Source organism: Salvelinus alpinus, chromosome 8 (genome assembly GCF_045679555.1).
Source record: "Salvelinus alpinus chromosome 8, SLU_Salpinus.1, whole genome shotgun sequence".
NCBI lineage: Eukaryota > Metazoa > Chordata > Actinopteri > Salmoniformes > Salmonidae > Salvelinus > Salvelinus alpinus.
The window spans coordinates 37,507,408-37,522,812 of record NC_092093.1 but is presented as its reverse complement, the minus strand read 5'-3'; the positions used below and the strand labels follow the sequence as shown (position 1 = coordinate 37,522,812).

The 15,405-nt window shown below is 39.8% G+C and overlaps 1 protein-coding gene across 1 annotated transcript in view; it reads right to left on the bottom strand.

The window, feature by feature from the left end:
• Positions 1-15,405, bottom strand: part of rngtt (RNA guanylyltransferase and 5'-phosphatase) — a 151,648-nt gene that overhangs the window by 72,069 nt on the left and 64,174 nt on the right. Inside the window, exon 12 of the mRNA XM_071412234.1 lies at positions 14,202-14,366. Coding sequence (XP_071268335.1) covers positions 14,202-14,366 — 165 coding nt within the window. The remainder of the gene's footprint in view (positions 1-14,201; positions 14,367-15,405) is intronic.

Genomic DNA, 15,405 nt, shown 5'->3' with positions numbered 1-15,405 from the left:
TACAGTTTATTATTAATTGAATAATGATAAGGGGAAGCAGGGAATTAAATCGGTATCAATATTTTTTAATTACGCTAAATAAAATGTCATCGCAACGCATATCACTTCTGTAATGATTGAGTTCACAAAATGGCACACTGAACATTCTCGAAAACTTCAAAGATGGAAATCCGGCCAAGGCCTTGGTATTGCACACAAAAAAATAGACCTAAAAACATAGACTTACATAGACCTTCTGATTCAAATAAGGCAATCTGGAAAAGACCTTGGAATGTGTTAAATACACTTAGATAAGGGAAGGACAGAACACCTTCCAATGACATTCATGGACACAAAAACAATGACCCTTGTCTAAAACGTCTGATAAAAAAAAATGGCAAATCTGGACAAGACCTTAGAATTGTTTAACATAAGCCTACCTAGATAAGGGAAGGACAGAACACCTTTCATGCGCACACACACACACAAACACACACACACACAAACCCCACCATCCCCATGACTCGCTCCTTCTCCATCCCCGGACTGCGACTCCCTCCCAGTCCCCACCACGTTCACCTTGAGCTGCTGGAGGGCAGGCAGGCGGTGCTAGGCGGGCCATGATTAAAAAGAGCTTAATGCTTAATTTCTCAACTGGTAATTAAAGCACAGTTCCCATTCACCAATCAAGTGTATAGGCAACTGGGCAGGCTTCAGTGCGTCACACACCACTTTGCAATGAGCTGGAGGCAGTATGCATTTTGAAAACATATACAGTGGGGAGAACAAGTATTTGATACACTGCCGATTTTGCAGGTTTTCCTACTTACAAAGCATGTAGAGGTCTGTAATTTTTATCATAGGTACACTTCAACTGTGAGAGACGGAATCTAAAACAAAAATCCAGAAAATCACATTGTATGATTTTTAAATAATTAATTAGCATTTTATTGCATGACATAAGTATTTGATCACCTACCAACCAGTAAGAATTCCGGCTCTCACAGACCTGTTAGTTTTTCTTTAAGAAGCCCTCCTGTTCTCCACTCATTACCTGTATTAACTGCACCTGTTTGAACTCGTTACCTGTATAAAAGACACCTGTCCACACACAATCAAACAGATTCCAACCTCTCCACAATGGCCAAGACCAGAGAGCTGTGTAAGGACATCAGGGATAAAATTGTAGACCTGCACAAGGCTGGGATGGGCTACAGGACAATAGGCAAGCAGCTTGGTGAGAAGGAAACAACTGTTGGCGCAATTATTAGAAAATGGAAGAAGTTCAAGATGACGGTCAATCACCCTCGGTCTGGGGCTCCATGCAAGATTTCACCTCGTGGGGCATCAATGATCATGAGGAAGGTGAGGGATCAGCCCAGAACTACACGGCAGGACCTGGTCAATGACCTGAAGAGAGCTGGGACCACAGTCTCAAAGAAAACCATTAGTAACACACTACGCCGTCATGGATTAAAATCCTGCAGCGCACGCAAGGTCCCCCTGCTTAAGCCAGTGCATGTCCAGGCCTGTCTGAAGTTTGCCAATGACCATCTGGATGATCCAGAGGAGGAATGGGAGAAGGTCATGTGGTCTGATGAGACAAAAATAGAGCTTTTTGGTCTAACTCCACTCGCCGTGTTTGGAGGAAGAAGAAGTATGAGTACAACCCCAAGATCACCATCCCAACCGTGAAGCATGGAGGTGGAAACATCATTCTTTGGGGATGCTTTTCTGCAAAGGGGACAGGACGACTGCACCGTATTGAGGGGAGGATGGATGGGGCCATGTATCGCGAGATCTTGGCCAACAACCTCCTTCCCTCAGTAAGAGCATTGAAGATGGGTCGTGGCTGGGTCTTCCAGCATGACAACGACACGAAGCACACAGCCATGGCAACTAAGGAGTGGCTCCGTAAGAAGCATCTCAAGGTCCTGGAGTGGCCTAGCCAGTCTCCAGACCTGAACCCAATAGAAAATCTTTGGAGGGAGCTGAAAGTCCGTATTGCCCAGCGACAGCCCCGAAACCTGAAGGATCTGGAGAAGATCTGTAGGGAGGAGTGGGCCAAAATCCCTGCTGCAGTGTGTGCAAACCTAGTCAAGAACTACAGGAAACGTATGATCTCTTCAATTGCAAACAAAGGTTTCTGTACCAAATATTAAGTTCTGCTTTTCTGATGTATCAAATACTTATGTCATGCAATAAAATGCAAATTAATTACTTAAAAATCATACAATGTGATTTTCTGGATTTTTGTTTTAGATTCCGTCTCTCATAGTTGAAGTGTACCTATGATAATAATTACAGACCTCTACATGCTTTGTAAGTAGGAAAACCTGCAAAATCGGCAGTGTATCAAATACTTGTTCTCCCCACTGTACTTAATTGTTTGAAACCTGAATGTTTTACTACATATGAGGCATGTCTTACCTTGCTTCCAAGTAGCCTAGCCAAAATCCAACCAAACGTGCAGGCAATTATTTTATAAAGACTTCCATATGCCACTGAAACCAGTGGCCTTTTTCCTTTCATGTTCTGTTGGTTTTCAAATCAAATGTATTTTATTGTCCAGTAGCCAAAAGCAGAATCCTAGTCATTTTAGCAAGCCATGCTAGTTGTTGCATACTTAGACGTCCCCTCGTTCAAAATGTCTAATGGATATTTTCATCTCTGTCACATGAAACCCCTCACAAATGGTGTTTTCCTGCTAATTGCATTATGGAACGAACATAACAGTTTATCTAAATTGTATGCTAAAAGTTCTGATCTGTAGCATGAGCCTCATTGCTTTTTTATATTTTGGGGGATGAACCCTGGGCCTACTGGTTGTATGAATTTGGGATCTATCGTCCCACAACTGTCTAAGAGTGTTTGGAATAGGCTATTTATTTCTCGCACAGACCGACAAGCTTAGGTAAACTTTTCTACTATGGAGTACAGTAGATTGACATAGGCTTGTGATTGTGCTGTTTGTTACTCGTCTTGTTGCCTGAAGAAAAGTAAATGTGGGCAGTTACGCTAACATACGTGGCGTGTGGATTTCAAGTTTGGGGAAGCTAATTTATCATCATAAAAACCCACCTTTATAACAAAGCATTCTCTTATTTTCAGACTTCTAGCCTTCTATTCTGAAAGTGATGATTACATTGGATAGTCATAATTTAGGCTAATAATATAATTTAATCACTGCTCGCAAAAAAGACTGTTCAATGGAGCGCGTAGTGGCGTAGAGTAGGCCTAGGATATAGGCTATATCAGACAGCCTACATTTATTTTCCTTACTTTGCAAAGGAAAATGTCAGCCTTTGTTAAATACACTTCATGCAATTCTACCAAACTTTATATGACCGGAGACATTAGCAGAATCTTTTTTAATACAACAAAAACGTCAGGGCAACCTGCTCTGCTGACACTGACAAACATTGTCTGATCCATATACAGTTGAAGTCAGAAGTGTACATACACCTTAGCCAAATACATTTAAACTCAGTTTTTCACAATTGCTGACATTTAATCAGAGTAAAAATTATCTGTCCTAGGTCAGTTAGGATCACCACTTTATTTTAAGAATGTGAAATGTCAGAATAATAGTAGAGAGAATGATTTATTTCAGCTTTTATTTATTTCATCACATTCCCAGTGGGTCAGAAGATTACATACACCTAATTAGTATTTGGTAGCATTGCCTTTAAATTGTTTATGGCTGCAATCCCGCTACCGGGATCGATATGACAACAGCCAGTGAAAGTGCAGGGCGCCAAATTCAAACAACAGAAATCTCATAATTAAAATTCCTCAAACATACATGTGTCTTATATCATTTTAAAGGTAATCTTGTTGTTAATCCCACCAAAGTGTCCGATTTCAAATATGCTTTTCAGCGAAAGCACTACAAACGATTATGTTAGGTCACCACCAAACCACAATAAGCACAGCCATTTTTCCAGCCAAAGACAGGAGTCACAAAAAGCAGAAATAGAGATAAAATGAATCACTAACCTTTGATTATCTTCATCAGATGACACTCATAGGACTTCATGTTACACAATACATGCATGTTTTGTTTGATAAAGTTTATATTTATAACATAAAATCTGAGTTTACATTGGCGCGTTACATTCACTAGTTCCAAAAACATAAAGTGATTTTGCATAGCCACATCGTTTCAACAGAAATACTCATCATAAATGTAGATGATAATACAAGTTATACACATGGAATTATAGATATACCTCTCCTTAATGCAACCGCTGTGTCAGATTTCAAAAAAACTTTACGGAAAAAGCAAATCATGCAATAATCTGAGACGGAGCTCAGAACAATAGCCAAATTAGCCGCCATGTTGGGGTCAACAGAAACCAGAAAATACATGATAAATGTTTCCTTACCTTTGATGAACTTCATCAGAATGCAGTCCTAGGAATCCCAGGTCCACAATAAATGCTTTATTTGTTCGATAATGTCCGTTATTTATGTCCAATTAGCTACTTTGGTTAGCGTGTTTGGTAAACAATTCCAAAGTCAAAAAGCGCGTCCACTATAACGTGACAAAATGTCCAAAAGTTCCATAACAGTCAATAGAAACATGTCAAACGATGTACTGAATCAATCTTTAGAATGTTGTTAACATACATCTTGAATAACGTTCCAACCGGAGAATTAGATTGACTTCAGTTGAGCGATGGAACGGAGATGCCTATCACGTGAACGCGCGTGGTCAAAGCATGGTCAGCTCGTGGCAGTGGTGACTAATTCCTGTCTCCTTCGGCCCCCCTTCACATTAGAGTCATCAGACAAAGTTCTATTGACTGTTGACATCTAGTGGAAGCCGTAGGAAGTGAAAACTCATCAATATCTCGCTGTAATTTCAATGAGAGCTTGGTTGAAAATCTGCCACCCTCAGAAAAATTTCAAACAGGAAGTGGAACTTCTCAGGTTTTTGCCTGCCATATGAGTTCTGTTATACTCACAGACATAATTCAAACAGTTTTAGAAACTTCAGAGTGTTTTCTATCCAATATTAATAATAATATGCAAATATTAGCAGCTATGACTGAGGAGTAGGCCGTTTATTCTGGGCACCTCTGTGCACCTTTCATCCAAGCTACTCAATACTGCCCCTGCAGCCATAAGAAGTTAACTTGGGTCAAACGTTTGGGGAGCCTTCCACAAGCTTCCCACAATAAGTTGGGTGATTTTTGTCCCATTCCTCCTGACAGAGCTGGTGTAACTAAGGTTTGTCGGCCTCCTTGCTCGCACGCTTTTTCAGTTCTGCCCACACATTTTCTATAGGATTGAGGTCAAGGCTTTGTGATGGCCACTATAATACCTTGACTTTGTTGTCCTTAAGCCATTTTGCCACAACTTTTTAAGTATGCTTGGGGTCATTGTCCATTTGGAACACCCATTTGCGACCAAGCTTTAACTTCCTGACTGATGTCTGAGATGTTGCTTCAATATATCTACATAATTTTCCTACCTCATGATGCCATCTATTTTGTGAAGTGCACCAGTCCCTTCTGCAGCAAAGCACCCCCACAACATGATGCGGCCACCCCCGTGCTTCACGGTTGGGATGGTGTTCCCTCGGCTTGCAAGCCTCCCCCTTTTTCTCCAAACATAACAATGGTCAATATGGCCAAACAGTTCTATTTTTGCTTCATCAGACCAGAGGACATTTCTCCAAAAAGTACGATCTTTGTCCCCATGTGCAGTTGCAAACCGTAGTCTGGCTTTTTTTTTTAATGGTGGATTTGGATCAGTGGCTTCTTCCTTGCTGAGCGGCCTTTCAGGTTATGTCGATATAGGACTCGTTTTACTGTGGATATAGATACTTTTGTACATGTTTCCTCCAGCATCTTCACAAGGTCCTTTGATTTGCACTTTTCGTACCAAAGTACGTTCATCTCTAGGAGACATAACCCGTCTCCTTCCTGAGCGGTATGACGGCTGCGTGGTCCCATGGTGTTTATACTTGCATACTATTGTTTGTACAGATGAACGTGGTACCTTCCGCATTTGGAAATTACTTCCAAGGATGAACCAGACTTGTGTAAGTCTACTTTTTTCCCCCTGAGGTCTTGGCTGATTTATTTTGATTTTCCCATGATGTCAAGCAAAGAGGCACTGAGTTTTTTATTTATTTTTTATTTCACCTTTATTTAACCAGGTAGGCTAGTTGAGAACAAGTTCTCATTTACAACTGCGACCTGGCCAAGATAAAGCAAAGCAGTGCGACACGAACAACAACACAGAGTTACACATGGAATAAACAAGCGTACAGTCAATTACACAGTAGGAAAAAAAGAAAGCCTATATACAGTGTGTGCAAATGGCGTGAGGAGGTAAGGCAATAAATAGGCCATAGTAGCGAGGTAATTACAATTTAGCAAATTAACACTGGAGTGATAGATGAGCAGATGGTGATGTGCAAGTAGAAATAATGCTGTGCAAAAGAGCAGAAAAACAAATAAAAACAATATGGTGATGAGATAGGTTGATTAGGTGGGCTATTTACAGATGGGCTATGTACAGCTGCAGCGATCGGTTAGCTTGTTTGAAGGTAGGCCTTGAAATACATCCACAGGTAGACCTCCAATTGACTCAAATTATGTCAATTAGCCTAACAGAAGTTCCTAAAGCCATGACATCCTTTTCTGGAATTTTCTAAGCTGTTTAAAGGCACTGTCAACTTAGTGCATGTAATCTTCTGACCCACTAGAATTGTGATACAGTGAATTATAGGTGAAATAATCTGTCTGTAAACAATTGTTGGAAAAATTACTTGTGTCACGCACAAAGTAGATGTCCTACATCGGAATTCGGTAAGAATGGCACACCATTGCATTCGAGTTGCATGTTCTGTTAAGATGAATTACTATAAATATTGTGATTTCTGTCATTCTGAGAACCGTGGGCTGACGCCTTAAAACCTCTACAGGATAGGTGGGTCCCCTGCAGGACGGTTGAGCTAACGTAGGCTAATGCGATTAGCATGAGGTTGTAAGTAACAAGAACATTTCCCAAGACATAGACATATCTGATATTGGCAGAAAGCTTAAATTCTTGTTAATCTAACTACACTGTCCCATTTACAGTAGCTATTACAGTGATATAATACCATGCTATTGATTGAGGAGAGTGCAAAGTTATGAACTTGAAAAGTTATTAATAAACCAATTAGGCACATTAAACGTCTAAAACGTTGCACATACACTGCTGCCATCCAGTGGCCAAAATCTAAATTGCACCTGGGCTGGAATAATACATTACGGCCTTTCTCTTGCATTTCAAAGACGGTACAAAAACAATACAAAAAAATCCACAAAAACTGTTTTTTTCTTTGTATTATCTTTAACCAGATCTATTGTGTTATATTCTCCTACATTCATTTCACATTTCTACAAACTTCAAAGTGTTTCCTTTCAAATGGTATCAAGAATATGCATATCCTGAGCCACAGGTAGTTAGCTTTGGGTATGTCATTTTAGGCAAAAATATTTTTTTAAAGGGGCGGATCCTTAAGAGGTTTTAATCAGGTTACGCAACTAATGCAGGTAAATTAAAATGCTGCAGGTCAAATGTACCATGCCACATTTTCCTAATGGAAACCCTGGTCTGAAATTGCACTCTATTCCCTATATAGTGCACTACTTTTGACCAGAGCTGGGACCTGGTCATAAGTAGTGCACGCAATTGGGAATAGGGTGCCATTTGTGATGCAACCATGATGGGATACAGAGAGGCAGTCATGCGGTCGTCACCATCCATTAACTTGTGACTGGCTGGATAAGTCCTGAGGTACGACAAAAACAACAATGGGCCAATACAGCCAGGCAATACAGCCAGAGGTAAGAGCAACAAGTGCCAGGCCCAAACCGGGAATACAATAGAGCTGAGATAATTCCATTGCGCTGCATTAGAAGTCTCAAAGTGGCTCTCTCATGGTGTAACACACAAAGGACTGCAGTTTCTGACTAATATTAAGCTGGTGTTATTGGAAGGGTTAGAGGTCTCAGACCCACAAGGTCAAGACTTGCTGATACTGATCACACTGCTTTAATGATCCAATTAAGCACAGTTTACTGAACTAACGGTTTGCTGTGTTTTATAAATGAGTTGTGGACATTAGACTGGTGGGGAAGGCAGGGAGAGATAACTCGCGAAACAAATACGTACTTAAAACACACATGCAGTGCCTTCGGAAAGTATTCACACCCCTTGACATTTTGCTGTGTTACAGCCTAGTCACTGGCCTAAACACAACACCCCATAATGTCAAAGTGGAATGAGGTTTTCAGATATTTTTACAAATTAATAAAAAATGAAAAGCTTAAATGTCGAGTCAAAAAGTATTCAACACCTTTGTTATGGCAAGCCTAAATAAGTTCAGGAGCAAAAATGTGCTTAACAAGTCACATTATACTAAGTGCAATAATAGTGTGTAACCAGATTTTTGAATGACTTCCTCATCTCTGTACCCCACACATACAGATCATTTAAGGTACCTCAGTCAAGCAGTGAATTTCAAACACAGATTAAACCAGAAAGACCAGGGAGGTTTTCCAACGCTTCACAAAGAAGGGCACCTATCGGCAGATATCACCATGAGACCAATGGTACGACTAACACTAGAAGCGCTAAAGTAGTCCATTTTGAAACTAATTTCACACACAACCGATTAAATACATGAAGTAAAGTATGAGGTTTTGGGGGGGATGGGTGAGTTGATGAGTGAGGGGTAGCAAATGATGCATAATTATGTAAGCACCAATTGTGAAAGAAGAACAGGGCGGGCTATTGTATTGTTTTGATCTATTTGAATTATAATCTCAAAAAGGTATGGACCCTATATCAGTCCACCAAATCCAAGCAGACTTATCAGTCTACTCTGACCTACTTGGAGTAGGCTACTCAGTGCAGTGAGAGCGTGTGTAATTGTACATGCTGAAAGGCTTTCAATATCTGGGAAAAGATCCACGTTGGGCAGCAGGTTGGCGAGTGTCGGAGAATGTGGTAATAGGGCTTGCGGAATCTTCCGTTGACAAGGGTACAAATGTCACCATGGACTTCACTGTCATTGGCGAACAAGTTGCTTGCAAAGAAAACAAGCCTGGCTGGCACCATGAACAAAGTAAGATGGGAGCTTTCTCCCTCTGTGCAAAATAAGGCACCTGCACAGCCGTTGTAGTCTACAACGGTGCTGAAGAATGGCAAGACAACAGGACACAATAAAGAGAAAGCCTGGAGACTATTACGCACTACAACCAAACAAAGGTACTGTATGTCAAAGTATGTCAAGGAAGTGAAAGTTACGAAGATTTAAACTGTTAGCACAATGGATAGCAGATAAATGACATTCAACTGACGCCATTGCCTGAAGATGCACAATTTAAGCACGAGCTGACAATAATTGCCTATTTTTGACTGCTGTCATATCGACACATATTATAATGCCATCATTGCTTTATTTATCAAGGCCACTTGACATTTATAATGATGTTTAGGCTACTGATGTTTTCATAATTGGACCGCACGTCTTGCTGGTTGGGGTATTTTTTTATTTTGTAGTTATAAAAAGTTGTTACCGTGTTCCAACACATATGCTTTCTGTTTCATAGTTGTAACAAAAGACACTCCACTAATAAAATTAAATGAACACTTGACTTAGTGTTTTTCAATTTTTTTATATATATAGCCTACCACAGTAACATAAACTAATGAAAATGATTGTGTTATTTGAAATAAAATAAAAATGGTATTCTAATGTTATCCAAGGCCTTCATAAACACACCCAAATGATTATCTTTGTGATAGCATATATGAAATTGATTAATTACACTGTTAGAATGCAGTCAGAATGACTCATTAGCTTGAGGGGGGGGGGGGGGTCAAAGCAATTCACTTTCTGTCCTGAATACAAAGACTTATGTGTTGTATTGGATTTGCCTCTAACATAGCTGAGTACTTTATATTCTCAAGCATAGTGGTGGCTGCATCATGTTATGGGTATGCTTGTAATCATTAAGGACTGGGGAATTTTTCAGGATAAAAAAAAGAAATGGAATAGAGCTAAGCACAGGCAAAATGTTAGACACTGGGAGATGAATTCATCTTCAGCAAGACAATAACCTAAAATACAAGGCCAACACGGAAGTTGCTTACGAAGAAGACAGTGAATGTTCTTAAATAGTCTTGAAATTCTATGGCAAGAGCTGGAAATGATCAACAACCAATTTGACTGAGCTTGAAGAATTTTGAAAATAAATGAGCAAATGTTGCACAATCGCGTGTAGAACGCTCTTAAAGACTTACCCAGAAATCCTCACAGCTGTAATCACTGCCAAAGGTGAGTCTAACATGTATTGACTCAGGGGGTTAACTACTTATCTAATCAAGATACTGTATATTAGTGTTTTATTTTTCATAAATGTTTTACAAATGTTAGAATTTTTCTTCCACTTTGACATTTTGTGTATATTGTTTACAAAAAATGACAATTAAATCAATTTGAATCCCACTTCGTAACAAAATGTGAAAAAAGTAAAGGGGTGTGAATACTTTCTGAAGGCACTGTAAGTAAGTATTTGTTGCATGAGAAATATAAGGAAAGCTATTAATAAAAGCTATTACTGAGCTGGATAAGAGTGTTTGCTAAAGGACTAAAATGTAAATGTAATTGACTGTGGGCTCTTGCACAAAGCTTAATTAAACCCAGTGAGTGAGCACATTTAGCTGATGTGAAAGAGCATTCAGTGACACTATTCATTAAGCCCAGCTCTTTTCCTCATCTACTGTCAGTCATTTCAAACGACAAGTGGGCTCTCCATCTGAACCCTCTCCCATACTCCAGTCTGCTAATGGGCCCTTAACTTAGACCAGAGCTAAGGTAAATCTAATCTAAAGCCTCATCTTCCACTCAGCACATGCTTTTTGCCTCCAAGCGGTCAATTTTCCAGTCCCATCAACGTCCAATTTACTGAATAAAAGGCAAAACGATAAAATAAAACAGAGGAACTAAAAGTCCTTTGTATTCCGACAGCAGACCAGCTATTGCAGCCGATTCAAAACAATTTCACGAAAAAAATAAAATAGATAGTTCTATTTGAAAAGAGAACCGCTAGAGAACGCTGCCGGGTATCTCCTTAATATCAACCCGCGAGGTGCGCAAACATAAGAACCAATGATTGATAAATAGTGCATAAAGAAATTAGTGAAATATATCCATGTAAAAATATAACAATAGTTATTTGTTTAGATAGAGTAAAGGATATGTTTTGTATAATTCTACAAAAGTCCTAGTGAAAAATGTAGGCCTAAAGCCAATTTTCAACACTTTAAGCCAATGACCCATCAATATTCTAACAGTCAAAAAAAATCTATTTCATATATGCTCTCTGATGAATAAGAATTTGGGTGTGTTTATAAAGGTCTTAGATAACAGAATACAAAAAAAAACTATTATTTCAAGGAACATAACAGCATTTTCATTAGTTTGTTAGTCTAGGCTACAAGTACAAGCGAAAAAGCACTAGTTCAAGTCCATCACAAAGAAGTCCATAATTTAGTTTTGGCAAGTCTAAAGAAATATTGTTGAAATAAAATGTATTTAAAGGAAAACAGAATTGCATAAGTTTATTACGTTACTAGTTTTGGCTTAGTAGCCAGAGCAACGCAGCCGCGCGAGTGGTCATGTGCTGAATGCATGGATTGCCCAGATATTCTTGCAAAAAGTGAAATTTGGAAATAGAGCTCCACCTCTTGAATTTTGTAGAGATATTTGACAAAGGTAAGCGTCATAGAAACTGCAAAATATTATCTTTTCTGATACTATATAGAAATCTTAACATTTTACCTGCATGTGACTCTGAAGGAGGATTTGATAAACTGATGCTCCTACCCTGCACCTGTCAAATATAAGATGTGCGCATCTCTTCATGTACAATTTAACAACTGATAATATTGTCGCTCATCAGACTATTGTACATTTCATTCTGTCTATTGGCTGTCTTATGAGTGAAATTAGTTTCGGTATAGTTTTGATTGACTGGCTGTGCAGGCTGACAGGCATGGTTTGTTTCCCCTCGCTCATCAACTTGGATAAAGTCAAGGATATGTTTTGCACTATTCTAAAGACCTACTGCAACCCGTAGCATCTTTTACTTTCCCTTACACTATTGCTGTTCTAAATTTAAATCCCACTCTTCACCCTCATCATTGTTAGGCCTAATTTTAATTTGATTGTGAAGTAATGTGCACAATTATCGCCCATTTGTCATTCATTCAGTGGGCTGGCATCTTTTGATTCCCTTTGCGCATCAACTCGGATAGAGTCAAGGATATGTTTGGCATTACTCATTTTCCCTTACAATAAATGAAATTAGTAATAGATGTATTGTATATAAAACAGTCCCGTAACAGCTTATTTTTACAAAGTAAAATGTAAAAGAGAATGACATCAATCCGCAAGGATCGCGGTCAAATGATGTGCTATAAACAAGAGCGCCAACGCTGATAAATAGGCATAACAAACTTTTCTTTCTAAATTAAAATCCAACCTCCTCACCCTCATCATTTGGTTGGGCCTAATTTAATTTTCAATTGTGAAGCAACGTGCACAATTATCACCTATTCATCCTTTCATTCATTCAGTGAGGAGAGAGAGAGAGACAAATTAGCGCCTGGCTGGGTACCAATGTCTTACAGCTCATTGTTTTGGAGGGTTAAGTTGGGAACAGGTGTAAAGAAAAACAGGTCAAAAGGCTCTAAATACTTCTCTGTGATTTCTAAATTCAGACAAATTGAGCAATGTCAAATACAAACATTTAGGAAAGGTCAGGGAAGGAGCAGGATGTAGATTTTTATTACACAATCAAACGTCAGTGGCCGTTGGTCTATGGCAGTTCTAGTGTTAATTCAGGGGAGCTGGAAACTTGAAGAAAAGCCATCACACAGCCTGGGCCTCATTGAAATATCATAAAAGGAATTTCCGGCAAACATGTCATGAAGTGTAAAGCTGCGCCACCGCGAATGAATAAACCAGATTCCTATTCCCCCATTTCATGATGTCTGTAACAGAGATATGGCTGTACGCAGAGCAGATGGCCTCAGCATCAGAACAAAGACATAGCGAACGAGGCAGGCGTAATTCCAATGACTTCATTTCTGGAATATCTTAATCTACATCCTGCTAACAAGACAGTGGGCAATCTGTCATAAAAGCCTCAGACAGGAGGGGTTGGAAGTTGGAACAGGGTTTACCAGGGGGGTAACCCAGTCATTCACGGCTAACATTTCATGCAGGACAAAACAGGCTCCAGCACAAAGAGATCAGTGATAGTAGCTGGGACTGGAGCTGTTCCCTGCTTCCGCCATGACCAGACCGGCCATATGAACAGTGGTGGGAAAAATGTGAAGACTGCCATAAACCCTTGCTCCCTCTATGTTATCAGGCATTTAATGGAACGTACAGAGCTACAGTTTCCCACTGATCTGGCCCAGTGTAGATCTAGTTTTTTTGCGCAATGTCCTTCGGTGGAGCCATTATGAGACTGAGGGTGCAGGGCCTTTCTGGCGAGGTTTAATAGCTTTTGGAGAATAAAAACACTCTTGTCCTTGTCAGCAGCAGCACATGATCTGCAAACACAAGTAACTCTGTATAGAGGTAGGCCGGGTTTCCTAATATAAAAAGGCTCCATAGAATATCTCCATGATCTGCGAATAATCAATTATAGATTGTAAATAGTGGAGCCACATAGGCCAATAGGCCATTTTCAGAGCTAATTATTTTTTCTGTTGATTATTTATAGTTTTTATGAATATTCCCACTGATTAAAAAAAGCTTTGATCACATTTCTTTTTCCTTTAATGGTGATAGAGGAATCTACAATGCCCTTTGTACAAAGGCAGTCAAAAGCAGTCAATCTACAGTAAAAGCACAGCGTGGGAAGAAAATGCAATGTACCCTTTATGAGAGCACATTAATACTTCAAGATTAATAATACATATTTGTTTCAAAGTGAGAAAACAAAATCGGCAACTGATGTCATTGAAAGTTTATCTATCCTGTTGTTTTGATTAGGCCTTAGATGAGTCCCTGAACTGATGAAAAAGTTAAATAATGCATTTGTAACATGTACGGCTAGAATGTCAGACCACCACAGACTTGTGATGATCTGGCCCTGGCACAGTTTAGTGCATGTGCACATGAATGCGTGTATTACCTTTCGTGCTGCGTGGATGTCAAAGAATGGCTTGTTCCTGACACTGAAGGGCTCCTTTGTCTTGTCGATCTGTCCCGTCTTCATCTTCTCCATCCGAGGGGAGATGATCTCTTTCTCTATGCACAACAGCCGAATATTGAAATCACACTGACCGACCGGCTGACCCTGAAAGACAAAACAGACAAACAAATGAATCATCTTTGAACACAGTGTGAGGCTTTGCATTTCTATAATTCATTTGAGAAGGAACTAATGCAAAACCTGACTTGCTAATACAAAGGCAATCAAAGTAGGGCTAATATCTCCCCCACAGCTCAATGGTACAGTGAATACGAATGCATTTGGATGTTTTTACTTGGTTGATATTTTCAAACGAAATCCAATCTTTCATATCTTCCTCTCGATAGATTGGTCTAGATATGACAAGGTTACGAGAGCTGCCAATCCAGTGCCATGGCAACAGTGTACAGGTCTGAATAATCATGAGCTGAACTGAAGAGAGAGAAAGGGGGAGAGAGACAAAAAGACAGAGAGAAGACGAGACAGAGAGAGAGATTGAGATTGTTGAGTTCTCTTGGGATAGCTACAGCCAGGTCCATCAAATAAAGAGCATCGCAAAGGCAGCTAGAAGCCACAGGTAATGAGTGTCTGTGTATTCAATCAACGTTTTAGTGAGGTCGCCATGCCAACGGGTCTCGTCTAATGTCCTCCACTCCTGTTTTTCACACAGAGCTTCTGAGAAGAGGATAGGTTCACTTCAGACTGACAGCAGTATGTCTCCCAAACCTCAGGGGTCACAAATCTTCCGCTAGGCACTAAACGGTCAGTCCGTTCTCATCCGTTTGGTGCCTAATGAATATGACGCTGAACACGGACAGAAACAGGGATGGACTACACTACCTGAACTTGACAAATAAGTAACGCTTGTTTTTCGTTTTTCTTTGCGCCCTAATGAATATGACCCAGGTCTATGGAGGTAAATCATTGACATAGCGATTTGAACGTGTAGAATAATCTGTAGTTGTAAACACATTCTCCTACAGGTAACTTAATATTTGCATCTGTACACCTGTGCATGTCAATTTCGCGCCCCTAGACTTTTGGCAGTGCTTTAAGCGCCCTATGTGACAAAAAGATTTGTAGACGTGCAAATAGAGATTTGCAAGCAAGGAGAGAGAGTGTGAGAGCAGGAGCTCTTGGAGAT